Source organism: Elephas maximus, chromosome 17 (assembly GCF_024166365.1).
Source record: "Elephas maximus indicus isolate mEleMax1 chromosome 17, mEleMax1 primary haplotype, whole genome shotgun sequence".
NCBI classification, from domain to species: Eukaryota; Metazoa; Chordata; class Mammalia; order Proboscidea; family Elephantidae; genus Elephas; species Elephas maximus.
Genome location: NC_064835.1, coordinates 85,366,677 through 85,393,370, shown reverse-complemented (window position 1 = coordinate 85,393,370; position 26,694 = coordinate 85,366,677). Strand labels below are relative to the sequence as shown.

The following is a 26,694-nucleotide window of genomic DNA, read 5'->3' as shown; positions in this document are numbered from 1 at the left end:
ATTCTTGATGGACTGATAAACCACCAACATTAATATTATAAGATATATTTCCTAAAACTCGAAGGCCATACACTTTGACCGAATAAAGCAAAACCTCCAGCTGTGATTTGCTTTATATTCTAGTCTCTGTCTTCTTTCCGGTTAAGAACATTCACCTCACAGACCAAGAATCAACCACACAAACCATCTGGCTAGTTGGGCAGAATGGTTCAGTCCTTCAAGTTAAAACAGTTATTCTAATCAATACTTTCAATATGCATTAGAGGTTGGAGATTATACTCATCTTTCTTTAATATATAACACCGGGTCTAGTAACACTAAAACTTGTTTAAAAAAACAAAAGTTTTACCTTAGTGTCAGAGAAAACCTTGCTGAGTATTTATAGTTTATGCCAGCCTCCCTTCCCATCCTATATTCTTTTGGTGTATTTTCCTGGGACACAGTTCCATTCCACAGTACCTTTCTAACATCTTCCCCCATTTTTGGAAGAGTGAAGAACTCTGACTGACTCATGGGTCTATTTTCTAATGCAAATACTGGCAGAAAAAACTAAGATTTCCTAAATGCTTAGTACCCATTGACTCAATGAAATAATGCTTTCAAGATTTTCTGTGGACTGGTTTGATTGTACGTTGGACACCTCAATGCACATACAGCGTTAACTCACTTCTGTTCACATTTTACTGAGTGTTTAACTATTTACCCTCAAACCAACTACACTATTCTGAGAGGCATCTTCTTCAACTCTGACATTTATCTGATGTCAACGTGCAATTTACAACATCTGGGATTTCTATGGGATACTAAGCACCGCTCTGTTCAGTAGCCATTACTTCTTGGATAAAAACTAATTACAATGCCTTCGGTGAACACTGGTTTGGTTTCTCCATTTTGCAGACAATTTCCCAGTGACATACAAAGATCAAGAACATTTTCTGTTAGCCTGTGCTCTGAGAAATCTGCTTCCAGATAAAAAATGTGGTTTTCCTTTCACTGGCCATAATATGCTGTTCCCACCTGGAATAACAAGATACTGTGCTGTGAAAGCAGCCCTTTCTTGCCAAACCCAAACCATGTGTAAACCATCTGTGATGTTCCACTGTTTGCAGACACATCTGCTTTGATGAGATTTTCTTAAGCTGTTTTCCAACCAAGGGCTTCAAACTTCAGGCTAAACTTACAGAGGGTCAGATTCCACCAGGCAGTCTTTTAACTTTTGAGTTGGAGTCAACCTTTGGTAAATGCTCCATTTTGTAACCCTATCATAAAAGATTTTTACAAAGCCAAGACGGGATAGCTACTAACCTGTGCTTAAAAATACGAGGGCTTCCAGCAGCCTTAACAGAAAAAGAAAATCAATTATTTCCCCAACGGGTGTTAGCCAGCTCTTCACTACTTCTCGTCCTAAGTGTGACCCGTTGGATGCGTCGAATGATAAGGAGACGCTCTCTCAGTGAGGTCATGCCCAGGAGAGCCACCTGAGCCTTTTGTTCCAATGGCAACACTGCCAGGACCCACCAGGACCAAGCAGGACCATTAAGATGACTCTGCAAAATAAACAAAATTATTGCTTAAAATATAAGCCTCTTCCCCAGGTTGGCCTCTTGTTTAACCAAGAGACACGTGGCCAAGAATTAAACGCAGTTTCTCGTTTACACCTACCTCACGAAGCATCCAGCCCTCGAAACACCAGTTTAGTTTTACATCGTACATTTAAAGGTGGGGAACTCACATAAGGTCCCTCTTTGGTCTGTTAATAAGTGGTTCATAAGCCATCGTAATGGAATATAAAACACAGTCCTGGCAATAATGTTTCCTAGTACCCTGCAGCAGGAAGTAATGGTATCACAGAAGAAAAAAAAGACTGTACCTGTGGCTCAGAGTCCTTGTCTGGCATTGACCCAAAACGACTTATAAGTTGTTCTCTCCTGCGATCCTGAAGACCAGCAAACCAGGAAACAGACTGTTGGTAAACTGAATCATGAAGACTGACGAGGTTTGCATATTCCGGACCCTCCACCTTGTCAAGGAAAAGGAGACAACCATTTTACCAATTCACCGTTAAACAGGACACAAAGCAGTGACCTCTGCTGCTTCTGCTCAGTGGCTTCTTGGCATTTATTACTTGGACACTATTATCATTTCCTACAACTCATAACTGTTTCGCAAAAATCATGTACGCTCAGTACACAAATTTAACATAGTTGTGATCTATCAACAACCACGTTAGTATTTCTCTTAACAGCTTATCTCCCACACTATCATGAATCATGTTCGATGTCTGCACGCAATTACATATCTGAGATGCACTGTAATTTACTTAACTGTTCATGTAGGATATTTTTTGAACGTTCCCAACTTATTTTTAAGACTAACACAACGACACAAATATTTATGCAAATGCGTTTTTCTTCTCATGGCAGGGAAGAGAATTATTTCTCCCAAATAGTTTTCCAGCAGAATCACCGAGCAGAGTTAGGTATTTAAAGGACCGTATTCCCCGTCACCAAACTACATCCCAGAAGATGTGTTATGGCAACTATACCTCCCATCACCTTACCCTTCTGCTGATCAATCTCAGCGAACCGTGCGCCCTCACACCTCAGAGGTACCACTCTGCTTCTGAGTCCCCATCTCCTCACACCTCAGAGGTGCCACTCTCTGCTTCTGAGTCCCCACCTCCTCACACCTCAGAGGTGCCACTCTCTGCTTCTGAGTCCCCATCTCCCTATAAGTAGTTTTAAGTTACATCTCAGTCCTACTTAGGAAAACCCATCAGAGGGGAAAGAACACTGAACTGGGAATCAGGGAACGTAGTTCAGTTGTGGCTTCACCACTGATGCGTGTGTAAACACAGCCTCGTTAAGATGCCACTTTCTCACCTATGAAGCGAGAAATACACCATTAATGTCCTTTCTGGTTGTGAAACTCCAACACCTGTGACACTTTTTTTAGAACTGAGAAACTACATTAGAAAGCACAGAATCATCTTCAGCTTTTAAAAGGCCGTTGTAGCTGTTAGGTGCTGTCCAGTCGGTTCCAACTCATAGCGACCCTATGCACAACAGAACAAAACACTGCCCGATCCTGTGCCACCCTTACAATCATTGTTATAGCCACTGTATCAATCCACCTTGTTGAGGGTCTTCCTCTTTTCCGCTGACCCTCCCTCCCCTCCCCTTTACCAAGCATGATGTCCTTCTCCAGGGACTGATCCCTCCTGACAACATGTCCAAAGCACATAAGACGCAGTCTCACCATCCTCGCATTCTGGCTGCACCTCTTTCCAAGACACATTTGTTCGTTCTTTTGGAAGTCCACGGTATATTCAATATTCTGGACTAACACAATTCAAAGACGTCAATTCTTTTCCAGACTTCTTATTCATCATCCAGCTTTCACATACATATGATGCAACTGAAAATACCATGGCTTGAATCAGGGAGGACCTTCGTCTTCAAGGTGACATCTTTGCTTTTCGATACTTTCAAGAGGTCCCAGTTTGTTTTTTTTTTTTTTAATTAACTTTGAGCTTCAAGTGAACATTTACAAATCAAGTCAGGCTGTCACATGTAAGTTTATATACACCTTACTCCGTTCTCCCACTTGCTCTCCCCCTAATGAGTCAGCCCTTCCAGTCTCTCCTTTCGTGACAATTTTGCCAGCTTCCAACCCTCTCTACCCTCCCATCCCCCCTCCAGACAGGAGATGCCAACACAGTCTCAAGTGTCCACCTGATATTATTAGCTCACTCTTCATCAGCATCTCTCTCCTACCCACTGTCCAGTCCCTTTCCTGACTGCTGAGTTGTCTTCGGGGATGGTTCCTGTCCTGGGCCAACAGAAGGTTTGGGGACCATGACCGCCGGGATTCCTCTAGTCTCAGTCAGACCATTAAGTATGGTCTTTTTATGAGATTTTGGGGTCTGCATCCCACTGATCTCCTGCTCCCTCAGGGGTCCTCTGCTGTGCTCCGTCAGGGCAGTCATCGATTGTGGCCGGGCACCAACTAGTTCTTCTGGTCTCAGGATGATGTAGGTCTCTGGTTCATGTGGCCCTTTCTGTCTCTTGGGCTCTTAGTTATCGTGTGACCTTGGTGTTCTTGATTCTCCTTTGATCCAGGTGGGCTGAGACCAATTGATGCATCTTAGATGGCCGCTTGTTAGCATTTAAGACCCCAGACGCCACATTTCAAAGTGGGATGCAGAATGTTTTCATAATAGAATTATTTTGCCAATTGACTTAGAAGTCCCCTTAAGCCATTGTTTCCAAACCCCCGCCCTTGCTCTGCTGACCTTTGAAGTATTCAGTTTATCCCGGCAACTTCTTTGCTTTTGGTCCAAGGTCCCAGTTTTGAACACAAACTAAACATTCATGTCTATGTAAGATATTCTTAAAAAGAAACTAATATTACCTTGTGTTGTAGCTATGTAAAGCGCCCCGTCCTAGAACAAACACGTTCAACATGTAAAGCCCTCACCCACGACAAGAGGCAGGAAAATCCTCACCAGGCTTGTTATCGGTCAAGCAGAAGACCCTGAGAATTACCTCATTTAGTTATACAGTCTTAACACCTAACTCTCTGGTCTACAGGCTTTGGAGTCCAAGCTGCCTGTGTTGGCCTCCTCTGCCCCAGAAAGCTGTGTGTCCACAAAGCCTGAGACCACCAGAAACAGTAAACTGGAAGAGGGGCAAAGACAGCTGGTGCTGTAGGTACACTACTCACAAGGATCACAAACATATGTCACTGCCCCCACCTCCCAAGTGATTTCTAGCGTGAACTGTGGCTCATTATGTGGTGTGGCTGAACGTTCTCACTTCTGCATTTCCAATATATACCAAAGAATTAGAAAGAGGGGCACAATAATTCCAAAGATTCCCTCTTTCTAAGCATTTTTAACTTTTTGGTGGCGGTATAATTTATATGCAGGAAGATGCATACACTATAAATTGTTTAAAGAGTTTTGCCAACTGTACATATTCACGTAGACACTGAACAAGACAGGGAACGTCTCCTAAAAACATTCCTCAACCCCCTTCCAGTCAATTGCAATGCCCAGCCCACACCTGACTTCATCGCCAGTTCCACCTGTCCTGGAAATCATTTAAACGGAGCCATACAGCATGTGTTGTGTGTGTCTGGCTTCTCTTGCTTTGTGTAGTGTCTATGAGAGGCACCCGTGTAGTCTCACCTAACAGCATTTCTTCCTTTTGACTTGCTCAGCAGTATTCTATTGCATGAATATACCAGTTTATCTACTCACCTGTTAACGGGCATCTGGCCTATTTCTGGAGTCGTGGCAGTACAGCGGTTTCAAGAGCTCATCTGCTAACTAGAAGGTCGGCAGTTCAAATCCGCCAGCCCTTCCTTGGAAACTCCAGGGGGGCAGTTCAACCCTGTCCTATCTATAGGGTTGCTAAGAGTCAGAATCTACCCAGCGACAATGGTTTTTTTTTTTTTTTTTGCTGTTGTTGGGGTGTTTCTAATTTCTGGATATTGATTAAAAAGGCTACTATGCAAAATCTTACGAGTCTTTTTGAGGATCTCTTCGAATTATCTGTTCTAATATCTGGTAGGCACATAAATAATTCCTAACAGGTAGAGTCCAAGTCTTTATTTAACTTTAAAAGGTATTATTTAAGCACAGCTTCGTATTACTCCTCAATATTAACTTGTTTCAATATCTAGAACAGGGATCAGCAAACTACTACTGCTTGCAAGTCAAATCCTGCTAACTATGTGTTTTTATAAAGAAAGTTTTGTTGGAAACCAATCACGCCCATTTGTTTACATCTTGTATGGCTGCTTTTGCGTTAAAACAGCAGGGCTGAGTAGTCCTAACAGAGGCCGTATGGGGCACGAAGCCTAACACGTTTACTATCTTCCCCCTTTATAGAAAGGTTGCTGAACCCTGGAGTAAACCCAACAATAAATCACACCACACATTCTGCAATGTGCAGGTGGACATGTGCTCTGATAATAGTGAGATGATTTTAAGGAGAAATTTTCTCCATCAACTCCAGGTCAAACATCCACTGAGGTAAATTCTTAAGCTTAAGAATTAAGGAGAAAATAAGCAATCTGATCAATAAAAATCTGACAAAGTTTTCCCACAATGCCGAGGGAAGCAAGGTGACTGACTCCCATTAAATGGGTCAGTAAAATAAACGTTACCTTTTCATCTCCAAAATACTCAATATCCGCAGTGTTGTAACCATCTCTGCGACGATAGCGCAGGACTCTGAACCGACTAGCTCTAAGAGCATCTACGTCGATACTCCCATCGGGCAAACTTCTGACGTCCTGGATCTCCATCGTGCAGCCGAACTCTGAAATCCTGCAAGGACACGTAAGAGAAAGGACAGTGGTTTCTGAAGTGCACGAGGCCTTTTTTTTTCTTCCTGCGATGAGTTTGGGTGAGAGAGAGGTGGCTGTAGCCATAAGATGGTAGCAGAAGGAGTCCTTGGGATGGATCTGTTTTGACTACTGTGATTTCTGCTCTGATCTGTATTTTGTGGTGATTGTGGTCGTGGTCACGTGTTAAAGTCGCAGACAGACGCACACACTACCTACACATACTGATACCAAATACACTAACAAAACCTAAAAAATCCAAACCCGGTGCCGTCAAGTTGACTCAGACTCATAGTGACCCTATAGGACAGAGTAGAGCTGCCCACAGGGTTTCCAAGGAGTGGCTGGTGGATTCGAACTGCCAACCTTTTGCATAGCAGCTGAGCTCTTAGCCAATGTGCCACCAGGGCCCCAAATACACTAAACACATACTAAATATACACGCTCAATGCAAGCTGGTGAAACCTCCATAGGGTAAGCAGATTTTATCAATGCCATTTAAGTCTTGATGGTGATGGTATACTCTAGTTTCCTTAAGTAAAGGTACATATAGCATCTCTCTGTATTATTTCTTAAAATTATCTCAAAAAATTCAAAACGCATCTCACCACAGTCATGATTTGGAATGGTGCACCAGGCAACACAACAACCGGTGTTTATTATATGTTAAAAAAACACAGGAAGACAGTAACTTATAGACAATGGGATTGTCTGGCTATTGCTAAGGGCCACTGCTACCCTAGAAAAAGACAAAAACATGCACAACAAAAATACAGAAATCCACGTTCAAAAGTTAAGAGAATTTCAAGCCGCAATGCATTAAACAGAGTATGGGGCCCATTTGAGTGTGGGGCCCCTGTGCAACTGAAGCCAGCCCGCGGCACAGGAGCCAAGGTTAAAGGGCCTTTGCTCTCATCCGTAGCCCAGTCTCAGTGGGTTTTGACCCTTTCCCTCAGGTGAGAGTTTGATCGCCCACCCCCACGGCCTTAAGACTTTTACTTAAGGAATAGGGTCCTGGCAGGGCCTTTCCCGCAGCCAATGCCCTGCCCTAGCCCAACTCTTCCTCGTGAGCACCTGGCAAGGTGTCTGTGGAGAAGAACCTGTGAGGACAAACACCCCTCTGTCTACACCTCCCGGGAGACCTATACACTCACACTAGCCCCGGTGGTCATTAGTAATTTCATAAAAAAGAAAAACTTAGTCGAATTCTTCTTACACACATTTGTCTCTTTCTCCTGGGGTATGCCCCAGGTGAGCCAGTGCCTCATCTAGTCTCCCCTCGGCAGGGCTCTCTTTCCTTGGATTTCAAGCTACCAGTTTACCTGAGCACCCTCAAGACACTCATGATTCTGTACTTTATCTGTTTGGTTTTTGTTTGTTCTCTATCCATGGTGGAAGTGAACTCCTGTAGCTTGTTTCTTCCCTTTTGCTGACGTTCAATGAACAAAGTTTTAATAGTCAGATTTCTTGGCCTCTTCATGGTCTATGCTCAGTGTCTTGTGTAAAAAAAATCATCTTTTCCTATTCCCTCACTACAAAAATAGTCCTCAATATCCCCTCTTAAAAGTTTCTGTATTTTGTTTTCCACATTTCAAGTTAGAATAGTGTACGTGTTACCCTGTGAATAGAATGTCAGGTATGGAATAGATTTTTTCCTGTTGGGACTACCTACAAAGTTTCTCGGCACTTTCTGCTGACATTTACTTTTTTTCACAGAAATTATACAAAGATCTCAAGTTTATATATGGGTGAACCTGTCTCTGGATCACTATTCTACTAATCTACTCATCTACCCCAACCTACCTTAATATGATTTCTAACCTTGATGTTCTCCCACCTTGCTCAGTTTTTATCTTTAGCACGCCCATGGCCTAGGTCTTCCACTTCTCTATAACCCGTAACAAACCAGACCTGTTGCTGTCGAGTGAATTCTGACTCACGGCAACCCTACAGAACACAGTAGGAACACCCCATAGCACATCCAAGGAACGGCTCGTAGATTTGAACTGCCAAGGTTTTGGTAAGCAGCTGAGCTCTTAACCACTATGCCACCAGGGCTCCTGCTTTTTCATACTGATTATAAAAATCAGCTTGGGAATTCCACAAATAAGCTGCCTTGGGATGTTCAGTGGGACTTACTTTAGATTCATAGACTAATTTGGGTAGAACTGTTATCTCTAAGACATGGAGTCTTTGCATCCATGAACACACTTATTTCTCTCCATTTATTTAGGCTTAATATTTCTCGATAAAGTTATAGAATTTCCTCCATAGAAGTCCTATGCGTATTATAAAGATTTATTCCTAAGTATTTGTGGCAGGAACTGCTGGACGGCTCTAAAAAGTCATTCTCTACTTCTTCCTGGGCACACAGGTGGACTACATTTCCCAGGCTCCCTTGCAGATGGTCGGCAAAACTAATGGGTGCTCTCTTCTGCCACGTGTCTGCCTCTTTCATGGTCTTAATCATGCGCCAGCTACAACATGAGGTAGTCACCTAGTCATGGCTGTGCCAATGCTGGTAAAATCCTAGGGGATCAGGAAGCCAAGTGATAGGAAGGATGCTATGTCCCCAAACCAGATTCACCACTCACTGGTCCGTCTGTCATACTGTGGTGGCTTGTGGTGTTATCAGGAGGGATCAGTCCCTGGAGAAGGACATCATACATGGTGAAGTAGTCAAAAAAAAAAAACACCCAAACCTGTTGCCATCGAGTTATTCTAACTCAGAGCGACCCTGTAGGACAGAGTAGAACTGCCCCATAGAGCTCCCGAGGAGTGGCCAGCGGATTCAAACTGACAGCCCTTTGGTTAGCAGCCAAGGTCTTAACCACTATACCAGCAGAGCTCCTGGTGAAGTACAGAGGGTCAGTTAAAAAGGAAGACGACCTTCAATAAGCTGGACTGATGGACTGGCTGCAACAATGGGCTCGCACATACCATCAACTGTGAGGATGGCACAGGACCAGGCAGTATTTTGTTCTGTTTTATGTAGGGCTGTTATAAGTCAGAGCCAACTCTATGGCACCTAAGGACAATGACGACAAACCATCAGGAAAGATGCCTTCTGACTTGGAACACCTTCCCCTAGGATGAATGATGTGAAACCAGGAGACTTTTTTTTTTTTTTTTTTTTAAATGCCATGAGTTTTGTTAAGAATGCAACTTTTCTGACTGTGGAGATACAGAGAGGATTCATGGAGCAATATTCCTGGACCTTGAAGGCCGAATGGGATTTCTCTGCATACAGAGGAGCTGTGAGAAAACTCCAAGCAAAGGGACATACGTGATAGAGGCACGGAGGTAGGAAACCCGTAAGCTGTATTTAGAAAAGGGCATGTCATACAGTAGCAGACTCACAAGTATGTTTGAAAAAAGGAAGCGGGAGATGGGCTAAAAGCCAGGCTGAGATTAGATCGTGGACAGCCTGAAACGTATCCCGTGTCACATAATGGGAGCCACTGGAGATTTTCAAACACTTCCTAAACTGTTCGAGAAACTACGAATTACGCCACTTAGCTAGGGCCTCTGGAATACCGATTAACTCTTACCCTCTATTTTCAGTAGACAAACACATGCCAAACCGCTTGAGGCCAGTTTCCATGCATCTTCTTATCATAAGCTGATACCACGGCTCAGAGACATGGAGCACACAGGTGATCACAGGGAAGGCCGCGGAACACAAGAAGATGGGAATGTCTCTGGTCAAACTGGAAAGTAAGGAAAAACATTAGCCTAGAAACACAATCCACTGGAGACAATGAAGCGCAAAACCAAACCCACTGCCACCAAGTCCGTTTCAGCTCATAGCGACCCTACAGGACAGAGTAGAACTGCCCCATAGGGTTTCCAAGGAGCAGCTGGTGGATTCAAACTGCCAACCTTTTGGTTAGCAGCTGAGCTCTTAACCACTGCACCACCAGGGCTCAAACTACTTAGTCCCTGTAAAATAAATCTAACCAACCTCAATTTTCTCATTTATACAATAAAACCCTCAGAATGGAGTATTAAGTGGGAGAACAAAGCCAGAGACTATAGCACGAGGAAGTTCTGAGTTCGTCTGGGGTCTTCTGCGAATCCCATGTTATTAATTTTACTAAGAGAACATGCCATGTTATATGACTACACTTATAGACAAGTTACGTCTTATGGCAGCTACAAGTTTCTAATAGAAGGAAAGCTACGTAATCGTCAAAGGTAATGAGTTCTAAATAGAGAAGCGTGGAAGAGGTATCTCAGTAGTTAAAGGTTACCATGACACAAAACTTTAACCACGTTAAACGATTAAAAAATGACTATTATTAATTCTGCCTTGGTGGTATTAGTGGTTAAGCACTCAGCTACTAGCCAAAAGGTTAGTGGTTCCAACTCACTCCGTGGCAGAAAAATGTGTCAGTTTGCTTCCATGAAGATTTACAGCCTTGGGAACCCTATGGGGCAGTTCTACTGTCCGACAGGGTCGCTATTAGTTGGAATTGACTCGACAGCAGTAGGTTTCGGTGAGCCACAGAACTAGGTATTGCTTTCTCTATTTCTGAATACTTTTCTTGATTCCAAAGAAAACTTTAGTTATCACTTATCTAAATACAAAAAGCAACTACATAAATTCTGTTAAAACACTTTAGAAACATTTTCTGGAACTTCTTGCAATTAAGTTTCCATAAACTCTTTGTACTTAATTTTCTCCAATTTACAGGCTTTCTAACTTCTCTGCCAAGACAAAAATCTGAGATAAAATCGTGACGTTAATAATTTTCTTCTTTAATCTGAACTCAAATCCAAGTACGTACAGCATATGAGCACTTACCTGGGTAGATTCATTTCTTCATCGTAAATTTTCTTCCTGTTGTACAAATCATCTGACAGATATCGGGATATTATTTCTTCGATCAGAGGAGTTATTATAAGATTTCTTCTTAACAAAAACTACAACCAAAGAAAACATTATATTATTGTTACTGGGGAAACCAGCACAACTTATACAAGGTAAGGTCGTGGAAGCTCCATAAACACATCCAAACTCCCTAAGGGACTCCCTAAGGGACTGAAGCACTCCCTAAGGGGCTAAGGGGGACCATGGTTTTGGGAAACATCTATCTCAATTGCATAACGTAATTTATAAAGAAGATGTTCTACACTCTACTTTGGTGAGTAGCATCTGGGGTCGTAAGAGCCTCTGAGCGGCCATCTGGGATACTCCACTGGTCTCACCCCTTCACGAGCAAGGGAAAATGAAAAAATCTAAAGACACAAGGCAAAGATTAGCCCAAAGGACCAATTAACCACAGCTTTGACCAGACGAAGTCCAGTACAACTAGATAGTGCCCAGCTACCATTACTGACTGCTCTGAAAGGCATCATAATAGAGGGTCCCGGACAGAGCTGAAGAAAAACAAAGAACACGATTCTAACTCAAAAAAGAAAAGACCAGACTTGCTGGCCTGACAGAAACTGGAGAAGCCCTGAAAGTATGGTGCCTGGACACCCTTTCAGCTCAGTAATGAAGTCACCCCCGAGGTTCACCCTTCAGATGAAGGCTGGACAGACCCATAAACCAAATGAGACTGAACAGGCACACCAACCCTGGGGCCAAGGACTAAAAGGCAGAAGGGGAAGAAGAAAGCTGGTAATAGGAACCTAAGGTTGAGAAGGGAGAGTGCTGACACGTCATGGAGCGGTTAACCAATGTCAAAAACAATATGTGTATTGTTTAATCAAAAACTAGTTTCTGTAAACCTTCACCTGAAGTACAATAAAAAATTATTGTTGTTATTAGTTCCTATCCACCATACAGTACTGTTTTTTGTCTCCACATATTCCCTGACATTTATAATTGAATGAGTCCTAAACACACTGCCAAGTTTCCCTTTCTACACCAGCTAAGGGTACTGCAGCAACGGACTGGGAACTACACGTTCGGCCTTTGGAGACAACTGTCATTTGAGAATGACAGGTAACAGAGTAACTGCTAAAAGAAATCTTTACTTAATTCACAATACAGTCCGTCCCTCGGAGACCATGGGGGATTGGTACCAGAACCCCCGTGGATACCAAAATCCATGGATGCTCAAGTCTTATATAAAATGGCATAATATTTGCATATTAACCTATCCACAGCCTCCCTTTACTTTAAATCATCTCTAGATTTTTTTCTAGATTAGTTGTAATACCTAATACAATACAAATGCTATGTAAATACCTATTACACTGTATTTTTTAGGAAATAATGACAGGGAAAAACTTGTTTCCCCCAAATTATTTTCCCTGTATGGTTGGCTTAATCTGTAGATGCAGGATCCACAGATATGGAGGGCCAACAGTACTGCCTCTTAATTGTTGTTATTGAAGACGTAGGTATTTTATAAAGTATCAGTTTATGACAACCTTTCATTGAACAACACAGAAAGTTTCTTTTACTTTCATTATAGTAACCAAGACATCTGTATGTATATATAATGTAATTGATAGTTCACGTTCATAATAACACGTATGAGGACACATAAGCTCACGAAGTAGCTTCTGAATTGAAGATCAACTTCTGATTTGGCATTTTAGTTCATTTTATTATATTCCGGTTTCTGGAACACTGGCAATCCATGTATACCGTAGTTTCCACATAACCATTCATCCATTCAGCAAAGATTTCTTGAACTTCTGGTATGTGTTCTGGTCCCTGGAGATGCAGTGTGTGTCCTTAAGGAGCTTATACTCCAGTGACAACCTCTAGGCACTGCCTCGTCACACAGCCCTTTACAAGGCAAAGTCGAGCAGAGAAGTGAATAAAAGGTTCTGTGCTACCAACACTGGGCACAAAGATACAGATTTTACTCCTGTGTGAACAGGCAGCAGGTCACATACTAAGTTATTCTGTTAGCGGAAGAGACAGCAAGCATTGTAGGGTAGAACATAAGAGCCACCAAAAAATTGCTATACAGACTACGGAACACATGGGCTTATCTACCCACCATCATGATAGCATATAGGGTGATAACTGATATTCATGATGATAAAAATTGAGATCCAGTATATAATTTAACAAAGCAAGTATGTATACACAGCATTTCAGAAAGGTATAAATCATACTTAAGAAGTCTTGGCAGTAAAGGAAAACCATATTTAAAAACCCACGTGTAACGACTCCTCTTACCATGTCAGATGAAAATATTAATTCTACTGTATTGGGTTGGGTTATTTAAAAAGAACTTACTTAAAACACATATGCGGAGTTCAATATATTATTACTCTTATCTTATGGATAAAGGAGGAAACAAAAACCCAAGAGGTTAAAAATAACTCAAATTCCTTAAAAAGACCAGACTTACTGGACTGACAGAGACTAGAGGAGCCCCAGAAACTATCGCCCTAAAATACCCTTTTAACCTGGAACTGAAGCCAATCCTGGAGACCACCTTTCAGTCAAGAAATAGGTTAGCCTATAGAATAAACAATTAACACCTGTGAGGAATGTGCTCCTTTAAACAATCAACTATAGGACACCAAACAGGCAACACATGCCCAAAAGCAAAAAGATGAGAAGGCAAGGAAGGGCAGAGAAACCCCACGGATGGTGAGACAGGGCAGGGAGGCTGGAAATGGCTAGAGTACTGACCCACTGCAGGGATGGTAACCCATTTCACTGAACAATGTTGTGTAGTATGAACTATCAAATGGGAAGCTACTTTGCTGTGTAAACTTCCACCTAAAACACAATAAGCCCAATACCCGTTGCCACAGTTAATTCCGACTCAGAGACCCTACAGGACAGACTGGAACTACCACACAGAGTTTCCAGGACTGTGATCTTTATAGAAGCAGACCATTACATCTTCCTTCTGTTGAGCGGCTGGTGGGTTTGAACCACTGACCTTTTGGTTAGCAGCTGAGCACTTTAACCACGACACCACGAGAGCTCCTAGAATAACAGTAAAATGTTCAAAATAACTCGTTAACCAAAAAGTCAGTGGTTCGAATCCACCAGGCACTCCTTGGAAACCTTCTGGGACAGTTCTAACTCTGTCGTTATAGGATTGCTTTGAGTCGGAATCAACTTGACTGCAATGGGTTTGGTTTTTTTTTGGTTATACTTCAGTAAAAGGAGGAAGCCCTGGTGGTGTACTGGTTAAGTGCTACAGCCACTAACCGAAAGGCTGAAAAGTGTGAATCCACCAGGAGCTCCTTGGAAACTCTACAGGGCTGTTCTACTCTGTTCTATAGGGTCACAGCGAGTCTGAATCCACTCGACAGCAATCGGTTTGGTTTTAATGGAAAAGGATTGAGTAGTTTACATCTGGGTTAAATAAACATTAACAGATCAGCTTCCCTGCTGAGTTTAGGTTTTCCTGGTTTTGATTTCAGATCAAAGACAGCACCATGGAGGGTGCATGAAAGGGACTCGGGCGGTCTTCAGCAACGACCTAGTCTTCCGTCCTACGGAAACCGAGCAGTGCGGTGTGGCTGCACCTTGAAGTGAGGTCAGAGCCCCCATGGCACATGTTAAACACAGTTACATTTATGTCCCCCTAAAAATGTGTTTATCAATTTGACTGGGCCATGACTCCTGGGTATCATGTGATTTTTCTATGCTGTAAACGTAAACCCCGCCTCTATGTTAATGTGGACGGATGGGCAGCAGTTGTGTTAGTGAGGCAGGACTCAATCTACAGGACTGGATTGTGTCTTGATGCCATCTCGAGATATAAAAGCAGCGAGCAGAGAGACAGGAACCTCACAGCACCAAGAAAGCAGTGCCGGGAGCAGAGCATGTCCTTTGGACTGACCCAGGGTGCCCGTGCAGAGAAGCTTCTAGTCCAGGAGACGACTGATGAGAAGGCCGACGTAGACAGAAAGCCTTCCCCTGGAGCCGACACCCTGAATTTGGACTTTTAGCCTACTTTACTGTCAGAAAATAACGTTCTCTTTGTTAAAGCCATCCACTTGTGGTTATTTCTGTTACAGCAGCACTACGTGACTAAGACACACACACCATAATGTCATCTCGACCATTTACGAACAACACACAGTAAGGACTCGGTAATATTAACCATTTTCAGTATATCCCAAGTATAATCTGGTGTAGTGGTTAAGGGCTACGTCTGCTAACTGAAAGGTTGGCAGTTCAACTCCACCAGGTGCTCCCTGGAAACTCTACGGGGCAGTTCCACTCTGTCCTACAGGGTGGCTATGAGTTGGAATTGACCTGATGGCCACGGGTTTGGGGTTTTTTTGTTTGTTTTCAACTACAATTTATACCTGAAAATTTCCTTGAAATTTAGTTATTTCTGTCTCTACTAAGCCTTCCTGTTGAATTTTTTGAGCAAACACAGGAAAAGGATCCATCTACGGCTGGAAAAACCCCACCTTCTGTAACAGGGCAGAAGAAAACAAGCCAATGAGGCGTGGATCAGAAGAAGAACCGTCTTGCTGTTTCACAGAAACTACTTACTTCAGGAAACGTTTCTCCGCACAATGGACAACGTGGGGCATGGTTGAGGCTGCGCTCGAAGCATTTTAGGCAAAATGTATGTCCACAAGGAGTAGTGACAGGCTCAAAGAACAACCTGGGGGGAGAATGAGTGTTTTCAGCAAGAAAGGTTCATGAAAGACTTCCAGTGATCCTCTATTTTTTTAAATAGGGATTCTTTATGCAATCTTCTTGTCTAGAATTCACTGACACCATTTCCATTTCATAATCTCCCTTATCAACGTTCTGGAAAATAAATCGTAACTGAGATATTAACCAATTTCTGTGATAATAAAACATCCCTTATGTGTAGGTACAGAATTCAGGAAAGCTGAATTTTTCAGAGAGCTGCATGGATTCTAGGTCACCCTACCTCATGCAAAAAGAACACCGGAAGTCAGTCACATCTATGGAGAATCCAGGACTTCCTCTCATTTCTGAGTCCACGCACCCTTGAGGTAAGAAATCTGCATCTGAAAAGAATTTAAATGCTGTTATTAACAGCTGACCATCTGAGTGATAACATGTAATAAATATGCTTCCTCTGGAGATAAAATGTGTTAAATTAATGTAACAGAGGACACTAGGGAGGAACAGTTCCTGTTTGCTTAACAGTATATAGTAATAACTTGGACGGTAAGCGTGAGCTAGTTACAATTCTACCTCAATTTTCTGCTATCTTTGACTCTGAAGTCACCGCAGCACCACCTATAGGAAGCATTCTATGACCTCACAGGTTATCTTGTGACTTCACTATCAAAGGGCAAGCAGTAGAAAGTAAAGGACTAGGATTTGTTCACTATGGTAGTTCTGGTCAATGTTCTGTTGGCCCGTTGGATAATAAATGGAATCTTGTGACACAAAGAATGACTTCATGGCTCTTAAACGTTCAATATTTTAGTAGGTATAAAGATTGTATGTACTTCTTATAGAAAACGACAACGTCATTTACAAAACACTTTTACATCCTATAATTCTAGAACATACACAAATAATTTTACTAACTGATATATCCCTATGGAGTCTATTACATTCAAAAAATCAACTTAACATTGGTTTATGTACCTACATATACCACATGACAAAATTTTAATTTCTAAGAAATCAGCTTGACAGCTCTATTTGTCTCTGTTCTCCCCTTTTTCCATCCTTTTCATCACTTAAAATGCCATTTTCCCCCAAATGAACCAGACACTCCACCAGCCTGAGACCAGAAGAACTAGATGGTGCCCGGCTACTACCAACGACAGCCCTGACAGGGAATACAACAGAGTCCCAGAGAGAGCAGGAGGAAAATGTAGAGCAGAACTCAAATTCACATCAAAAGACCAGACTTAGGGGTCTAACAGAGACTGGTGTAACCCCAGTACTACTGCCCCCAGAAGCACTGTCAACCCAGAACTGAAACCACTCCCAAAGCCCACTCTTCAGACAACGAGTAGACAGGACTACAAAGCAAAAAATAAGTCACGTGAGGCATGTACTGCTGCTTAGTTCAATCAGGTGTTATGAGACCAAATGGGTAGCACCTGTCCAAATGCAGGATGAGAAAGCAGGAAGGGACAGAAACTGGTTGAAAGGACACTGGGAGCTCAGGGTGGAAAAGGGAAGCATGCTGTTGCATTGGAACGATTCTAACTAATACCACAAAATAATACGTGTATAGGAAGCCAACACAACTTGTACAAGGCAAGGTCACGGAAGCTCCATAAACACATCCAAACCAAGGGATGGAATTGCTGCACTGAGGGCTGTGGGGGCCATGGTCTCAGGGGACGTCTAGCTCAGCTGGCCTAAGAGTTGATAAAGAAAATGTTCTACATCCTACTTTGGTGACTACCATCTGGGGTATTAACTTTGGTGAGTACCAGCTAGGGTATTAAAAGCCCGTGAGCGGTCATCTAAGATACTCCTTCCGGAGCAAGGGAGACTGAAAAAAACTAAAGACACAAGGGAAAGATTAGTCCAAAGGACTAATGGACTACATTTACCACAGCTTCCACCAGACTGAGTCCAGTACAACAAGGTGGTTCCCGGCTACCACTGACTGGTCTGACAGGGATCACAAAGGAGGGACCCAAACAGAGCTTGAGAAAAATATAGAACAAAATTCTCACTCACAAAAAAAAGACTAGACTTGCTGGCCTGACACAGGCTGGAGAAACTCCGGGAGTATGGACCCCAGACACCCTTTTAGCTCAGTAATGAAGTCACTCTGGAGGTTCACTCTTCAGCCAAAGATTAAACAGGCCCATAAAACAAAGGGACACACCAGCCCCGGGCAAGGACTAGAAAGGAGGAGACAGGAAAGCTAGTAACAGGGAACCCAAGATCTCGAAGGGAGAGCACTGACATGTTGTGGGGTTGTTAACCCATGTCATAAAACAATGTATGTACTAGCAGTTTAATAAACTAGTTTGTTCTGTAAGCCTTCATCTTTAGTACAACTGAAATATGTGTATACATTTTTGAGTGAGAAATTAACTTGAGCACAATTAAAAAGTTTCTGCAAGCAAATCCTACAGAGAAAAAAAAAAATTCCCATTTTCCCCACCCACCCTTTGCATTCTATAGAAGTCACCCATAGCCACAGGTCAGGCTTTTTCAAAGTTTTCATCTTTTTTCTCAAACTTTTTTTCCTCCCTCTTCCCTTCCCCTTGTTGTAAAGTTCACAAAAATGGAGTACTGTCTTAGTAGTACCAACTGTGGTAAACACATACTCAAATACTTTAAGTTTCCTGTGTTTAAAAAACAAAACCAAACCAAATACTGGCTAGCATTCTGTCACCCTGGAGTCACACGGCTCTGTGACAGAAGGGATTACTGACCTTTCTTGGGGGTTTTCCCAGGGGTGTCCACATCGGGCACGTCCTCCAAGCCATCTGGAAACTGTCTCTTTAAACCAGTGCTGGGTTTTATTGAGAGGACACTGTCTACCATTTTTTCATCCTCTTTGTAGTTTCGACCCATTAGAAAATACAGAACCGAAGAGTTGATATCTCTAAATACGTAAGCTTTACTGGATGGATTCTGGGTAAGGAGGAAAAAAAGAATCCTGAATATTAAAGAAATCTCATCAAAAAAGAGAAAAAAATCAATAACCCATCTTAGAAATCTTTAGAACAAAGAGGGTTTACTCTTCCTTTATAATCGGTGTCGTGTATTAGCTTCTTCTCATGGTGAAATACAAGATACTTTCTCCCTAAGACAGAGCAGTTCAACACCAATCTACACAGACAGACACAGACACACAGACACACAGACACACAGACACAGACACACAGACACAGACACACAGACACAGACACACAGACACACAGACACACAGACACAGACAGACACACAGACAGACACACAGACAGACACACAGACAGACACACAGACAGACACACACACACGCCCCGCCCTGGTGGAGCAACAGTTAAGAGCTCGGCTGCTAACCAAAAGGCTGGCAGTTTGAACCCACCAGCCACACCCTGGAAGCCCTCTGGGGCATCCTACTCTGCCTATAGGGTCGCCGTGAGTTGACATCGACTGCACAGTAACCGGTTTTGGTTCTTTTGCTGTGTATATACTCACGCGCTTATACAAGCAGTCCACGGGTTACGAACGTCAGACTTACGGATAACTCGTACGTACGAGTGGACTTTCATAAAATATATATTAAAAATGTGAAATACAATGGTTCATAATAACGAACGCACGCACTCGTGAAAACATTTCAGGGTTCAAGTGTTTTGTGTTTTATATGCGTAGACGTAGAATATATAGTATGTACTAAGACAGACACTGGACTGACAAATAACTGTACGTAGTTGTCATGACTTAAACCTACAAATTCAACTTAATAGCAGACTTAGGAACAGAACTCGTTTGTGACTCGGGGACTGCCTCTGTGTGTATATATACATATATATGCACATATATATACAAATATGTATATACACATGTTTATATAACCTGTTGCTATCAAATCAATTCCAACTCACAGCAACCTACGGCAATGGAACTGCCCCAGAGGGTTTCCAAGGCTGGCTGTCATCTTTATGAAAGAAGACTCACATCTTTCTCCTATGGAACAGCTGGTGGGTTCAAACCACTTACCTTTCATGTTTAGCAGCCAAGCGCTTAACCACTGCACCATCAGAGCTCCTTATATTAATGTACGTGTGTATGTAAAAATAAATTGTTATACATATTACACATCTATATACACACCAACGATGTACGTTTTTGTGCACGTATACACATGCATACACACATACTGTATACGTGTACATGTACGTGTGTGTATAAACAAACTTCACCTATTCAAATAATTCCTCTATTTTTCTCTCCAAGCCAAAATAAATGCAGATCTCCTGATGTTCTGGGTTCTTAGGAGGTGTCCTAAAGTTCCTTTTTCAATCTTCACATTCACTGTCTTAGCCGACTTCCTTTAAAATTTCCAGCTCTCAGATTGAGAAGCACCAAACTGGTCATGAGAAATACTTCTAACTAAACTAATGCCACAACGTCTAAATAACTTGAAAAACATTTAAAATAAAAAATTATGTAAAGCTTAATCCAGGTCATACTGACGAACATGAACTCCACACCTTAACACACTCTGCACTGTGACCCCATTCCGGAGAAACTGAGGCACTCGCGTGGCTGCTGGACTGCGACATTAATCCGGTGTTCAGCGTTCCACTTGGGATGGAAGATGCTGAATTTTGATGCACATTTCTTGAATTTGGAAAAAGTAACTCACATATCACCTGTAAGATTGAGAAGAAAAAAGTATTTTAAAACATGTTTGAAAAAACACATGCCTTAAAGATTCCGAGGACACTATGAGGCCAAACAGGCTTAAGAAAGTGAAAAGGTCTACCATATCCCAGTCTTCAGCCTCGCAAAAATTCAGAGGTTTTTGAAACCGTAGTCTTATGTTTTAAGCATTCTGGCTCCCAATCTCCTTCCATGTCACTCTTTCTAAAAAAACCCCACTGCCATCAAGTCGATTCCGACTCTCAGCAACCCTACAGGACAGAGCAGAACTGCCCCCTAGGGTTTCCAACGAGCAGCTGGTGAGTTTGAACTGACCTTTTGGTTAGCAGCCGAGCCCTTAACCACGGCACCACCAGGGCTCCTATCTAGGTTGTAGGGGTTTCTCAAGTTGCAATTTAACCTGTGATCACCCACAGGACTGAACTATCTCTAAAAGACTGCTCTAATTCTTAAGAGCCAGAACAGCCACTTAACAAAGAACTTTAAAGGAAGGAAGATGATGGGCCATGATTCTGGCTAAAAATAATGAAGGGCACTGACTGCCAGTAAGCCATTCTGCCTGTCACTGAGATGGTTGTCCAAACCTCAAGGACCCAGGAGAATCCAACAGTCTGAAGGAGACAAAAAGAGAGTAAAGCTCAAGTCTTTTTCTCCCTCTGTTCTTCAAGTGTCAATGTGACTGCCCTGGAATCCATGGCTTACTGCATCCTCAGACTTCTGTGGCCAGCAGATGTGCTGGTGGCTAACAAGAATGGGACCACAATGGGTGGCCATCAACAGGCTGATACTGCTTTTGGCATCATCTGTGACACTCAACTGGCGACCACCCATAGGATGCTGGAGGGAAAGGACACCACTCTGTAAAAGCACCAGACATGAGTCTGCAAGGCCTAAACCCTGGTCTTGTGACCGTGGTCAACACACTGCTCATCTTCCTGACCTTGGACTGAATTACTCACAACGCTGTCAGGAGGATCAGCTGAGATGTGTTCTAAGATTCCAATGAAATTTTCACACGGGACAAAGCAGGCGGGGATAGTCAAAACAGTAGACTCAAGACTCAGTATTATTTTGACAAGTGGAAACGATGGCCAAAAACCAGTAAGTGAAAATCTAATGGGATTAATAAGGACCAATCGACTGCCTAACAATAAGGATTTGAAATTGTTTACTGAACAGTTCTTACAGGAAAAAAAAAACACCTAGGTATTTTGGCTCACTGCATTTCTAGTGAGAGTCAACACTGCCTATATTGCCAGGCTAAAAATAAACACACCCCAAGATGTGGGCCTAAGAGAAAACAAAAGTTCACTACCTGTAGCTGGCAGACCCGGCTGCTGAAATTTGGGGGAGTAGGGTGCCCCCCAAGGAGGAAATTCTGAAAACCTGTTCTATGAGAAAAGGATGTTCGGCCCGAACAACAACTTAACGCTGATGTAACAGCCGTTCTCAATGACCTGAAGGTGGTCTGAAAAGTAGGAGCTGGAACTAACCCGTGTTCTGGTGCTCAAGGAAACAAATCTGGAGCTGTTACGTGGAAATTATACAGCAGATGTACCATAGAAGTTGATGACAAATAACGTTCAATCAGGAAAAAGAACTAAGGGCCACTGGAAATGCTAAGATTGGGTGACTAACGTACAGGGTTCTTCAGAGCACAGCTCCTACACTGAGTGTGACTCAATGACCCCCATGAGTAAGACTCGGCTAAACAGTTATACATTAGAACACGTTATGAGCACCATGCTGGCAGAGCTTTGCTGAAAATTTCAAGTCCACCATACAGCTGGGTAGCGTAGTGGTTAAGAGCTCAGCTGCTAAGCAAAACGTCAGCAGTTCAAATCTACCAGCCACTTATTGGAAACTCCATGGGGCAGTTTTCCTCTGTCCTATAGAGTCGCTATGAGTCAAAACCAACTCGACAGCAAGGGGTTTGGTTTGGGTATACTAACTGTAAAACTTGAAATGACAACCTCTAGGAAAAGTATTTTTTTTGCTCTCTCAGACTTACACATCAACCTTGCCTCACTTAATACATTTCATTATTTCAACCAAATTGTGAATATGTATGCTGTCTCGTTGAAATATCCTGCTTTATTTGTGGACAGATAAATACAGCATCTAACTGGTCGTTATTAAGTAAACTTTATCATTACTATGTTTTTAATTACACAGTCACAACCAGAACTACATTTCTTGATTATTTTACACGTGAGAGTTATTCAACATGGACACGAAGATTATCGACATGACTTCTGAAGAAAAAAGTTAAAGGAGATCATACCTTCTGTGTTTCTTCCTTCACTGGCTGAAATTCAGGATTTAAGGCAAGGCAGTAGATGAACTCCTTCAACATTTCTTTAGTTCTTCCCAGTCTAGAAAGAGCTTCAGCTTTAATGTGATGTCCCTGGAGTAACCAAAATACAAGGTATACGTTTTAAAAGACTGCATTCAAACAACCCCGACAAAATCATTACAACTACTTGTTTGATTCCACATCAAGTAGGACCAACACAAGTTCACCAAGAACTAGTTCTACTACCAACTCCCTGCCTTGAACATTCATTAAAACCTCAGTGTCTCACAAATGCCATCTGCAGTCACACACACGTCACCATACCTGGAATTTGCTGCCCGAAGCAGCTCCAAGTGACACCCTAACAGAGAACTGCCTGCCCACCAACACGAAATTCATCCACTAGTTACAGGTCAATATCACATCGCTGCCTTCAACAAGTTTAGTCTTGTGGAGACAGACACGTCCAGAAATTACTATAATACAAGGCATATCATACTTAAAAAACCCAGTACCGTCAAGTCGATTCCGACTCGTAGTATACTTAGGTACTATAATAGAAAGGAACAAAATGCAATCTGGATCACTGATTTCCAACGGCGTTTTGTTTTATAAACGTAGTATCTCCTCAAATCTTTGAAAACTCGACTGTTTTTCACTAGTTGATGAATTCTATTTCCATCGGCTGCAGTTGCTCTGGTTATTTATCTTGCTCCTTCTCTTTGGTGCTATTCAATCTCCAATCCCTGGTGATCCTGGTCGTTTGCTCACATTTAAGACAGATGAGCTGCTTTTCTTCTAGGCTTTCTCTGTACTAAGTAGGTAAGACCATTCTCCTCATAGGCCTCACTGTCTGGGACCTATTCAGGAGGTTTCATATTCAGGCGTCTGGGAGGGGAGTCAGGCCTTAGGCTGGGAGCCCCAACAGCAGGACGTAGAGGGCTTTACTCTGGGGCCCTACCTCACGTGTTTGCAGCCATGCGTTTTTCCTAAGGCCGTTTATTCAAATTCTTGGGAAAGGAGGCTATGCTTTTTCTCCCCCATTCACTCCTGCTTGGAGGGTGAATCGGCATGGTCTAGCAAACCTCATTTCTTACACTCTGTCCTCAGAACCTGATCCTCTCTGGAGTTTCTGCTCTTCCATCCATTATATATCCACATTCCAGAAGTTTGCCGAACTCTAATTCAATTAATACTTCCCATTCTCTTCAGTTATGTCCTAACGCTGGTTTACACTGTCACATTTTTACAGGTGTCATTTTCCTACAATAAAGTTCAATAATTTTAGGTGTACAACATGAGGAATTTCAGCAAATGGATACAGTCATGTAGCTACCACCACAAGCACTAGACAGCACGCTTCCATCACCCCAAAATTTTCTCACGCCGTTAAATCACTCCCTAAACCCAGTAACCACTAATCTATTGCTATAGTTTTGCCTTTGAGAATTTCACACAAATGGAAACACAACACGCGGTCTTTTTTGTCCCTTCCTCAAGATTGATCCATGTCGTGGCACACGATCAACACTTGATTATATTCCATCTCCAAGTAGAATTCCACTGTACGGATACGGACGCTTTGCTTATCCATTCACCTGTTGAGGGGAATTTGGGTTATTTCAGTCTTCGCCTGTTATGAAGTAAACTGCTTCGAACGTTTGTGTACACGTTTTTTGAATGCGTCTAGGTTTTTTCCCTCTCCTGGGAAAATACCTAGGACTGTGACTGTCTGGGTCACACCGTGAGCACATGTTTGGCTTTAAAGAAACTGCCAAACTGTCTTTCAAAAGCCTGTCCCATCCTGCATCCCCATCAGCAACGTATATAAAAGTCCCAGTTGCTCAACATCCTTGTCAAGTCACCGTCCTCGTGTGGTCTCTCTAAGCCACTCTACAAGGTGTGTGGTGGCATTCACTTCATTTCCCTACGGACTAATGACATGGCGGATTTTCCTATGCTTGTTTGATATCTGTATGTCTTCTTTGGTGAAGCACGTACTCAAATCCTTTATTCATTTTTTAAATGAGCTGTGCAAATTATTGACTTGGTAAGAGTTATTTTCGTATGCCAGATATGAGTCCTTAAACAGATACATGCCTTGTGTCATGCATTCAATTGTGCCCCCCTAAAATACGATTCAACTTGGGTAGGCCATGATTCCCAATATCATGTGGTTGTCCTCCACTTTGTGATTGTAATTTTATGTTAAAAAGGATTAGGGTGGGTCTGTAACATCCGTACCCCCCAGATGACATCCATGATCCAATGTAAAGGGAGTTTCCCTGGGGTGTAGCCTGCACCTCCTTCTCTCTCTCAAGAGAGAAAAATGAAAGGGAAGCGAGCAGTGACAGATTGGGACCTCATACCTCCTATAGAGCAGAGCCGGGAGCAGAGCATCCTTTGGACCGGGTGCCTGCTCAGAGAAGCTCTTCATCTTGGGGATGATTTATGAGAAAGCCTTCTCCTGGAGCTGACGCCCTGAATTTGGACTTTTAGCTTACTTTACCGTGAGAAAATAAACTTCTCTTTGTTAAAGCCATACACTTGTGGTGTTTCTGTTATAGTGGCGCTAAATGACTAAGATACCTTCCAGATATTTTTTCCAATGCTATGTTTGCCTTTTTTTTTTTAATAGTATCTTTTGAAAAGCAGAAATTTTTAATTTTGACGAAAATCAATTTACCAGCCTTTTATAGTTTTTTGTGTTCCAACTAAGAAATCTTCGCCTAGCCCAAGGTCACAGTCTTTCCTCTGTTTTTTTCCAGTTTTGTAGTTCTCACTTAGATATTTATGTCTATGGTTCACTTTAAATTAGTTTTTAAATATAGTACGGAAAGGGTTGAGGTTAATTTTTCCAAGTTTGCAAATATCCAAATATCCTAGTACCATTTGTCAAAAATATTACTCCTTTCCCTACTGAAATACCTTAGTACCATTGTAAAAATGAATTGACTACATTTTTTAGAAGGTTGTTCAGGAATAGACTCAGTTTCATTGCTCTACGTTGATCCTTAAGCAAACAACAGAGTCCTAATTACTTCATTCAGCATTACAGTAAGTCTTGGAATCAGATAGTGTATTTCTTATAACTTCATTAATCTTTTTCAGAAATTCTTTTGGCTCTTCTATCCCTTACATCTCCATATTTATTTTAGAACCCTATGTCAATTTCTACAAAGGAGCAAGCTTACTTTGGTTTTGGTTGAGGCTGTGTTCAACCTACAGGACAATTTAAGGAGAGCTGATATCTTAATATTGATTTTCTGACCCATAAACATGGCGTATCTCTGCACTGATTTAAGGGCTCTTTAATTTCTCTAAGCAATATTTTGTAGTTTTTAGTGTACAGGTCTTGCAGGTATTTTGTTAAGTTTAGAACTACTACTTAAATTTACGTTATCAATCACTAATGCCAAAGATGAAGAAACTGAAGATTTTTACCAACTTCTGCAGTCTAAAATTGATCAAACATGCAATCAGATCCACTGATAATCACTGGTGATTGGAATCAAAGCTGATAACAAGGGTTAGCAGTTGGAAAATACGCATTGATGAGAGAATTTTGCAAGACTAACAACCTACTCATTGAAAATACCTTTTTTCAACAACTGACTATACATGTGGACCTCACCAGATAAAATACACAGGAATCAAATCAACTTTAACTATGAAAAGAGACAGAAAAGCTCAATATCATCAGTCAGAACAAGGCCAGAGGCTGCCTACAGAACAGACTATACACTGCTCGCATTCAAGTTCGAGTTGAAGCTGAAGTAAATAAAACAAGTACACAAGTGCCAAAAATTCAGAT

At 42.1% G+C, this 26,694-nt stretch overlaps 1 protein-coding gene across 1 annotated transcript in view; it reads right to left on the bottom strand.

The window, feature by feature from the left end:
• Positions 1-271: 271 nt before the first annotated feature.
• Positions 272-26,694, bottom strand: part of LONRF2 (LON peptidase N-terminal domain and ring finger 2) — a 45,546-nt gene continuing 19,123 nt past the window's right edge. The window contains exons 4-13 of the mRNA XM_049856374.1: positions 22,869-22,991; positions 20,413-20,574; positions 18,643-18,844; positions 16,188-16,287; positions 15,797-15,911; positions 11,162-11,280; positions 9,906-10,064; positions 6,175-6,337; positions 1,871-2,020; positions 272-1,547 (exon numbers count right to left, since the gene is read on the bottom strand). Coding sequence (XP_049712331.1) covers positions 1,356-1,547; positions 1,871-2,020; positions 6,175-6,337; positions 9,906-10,064; positions 11,162-11,280; positions 15,797-15,911; positions 16,188-16,287; positions 18,643-18,844; positions 20,413-20,574; positions 22,869-22,991 — 1,485 coding nt within the window. The 3' untranslated portion in view covers positions 272-1,355. The remainder of the gene's footprint in view (positions 1,548-1,870; positions 2,021-6,174; positions 6,338-9,905; positions 10,065-11,161; positions 11,281-15,796; positions 15,912-16,187; positions 16,288-18,642; positions 18,845-20,412; positions 20,575-22,868; positions 22,992-26,694) is intronic.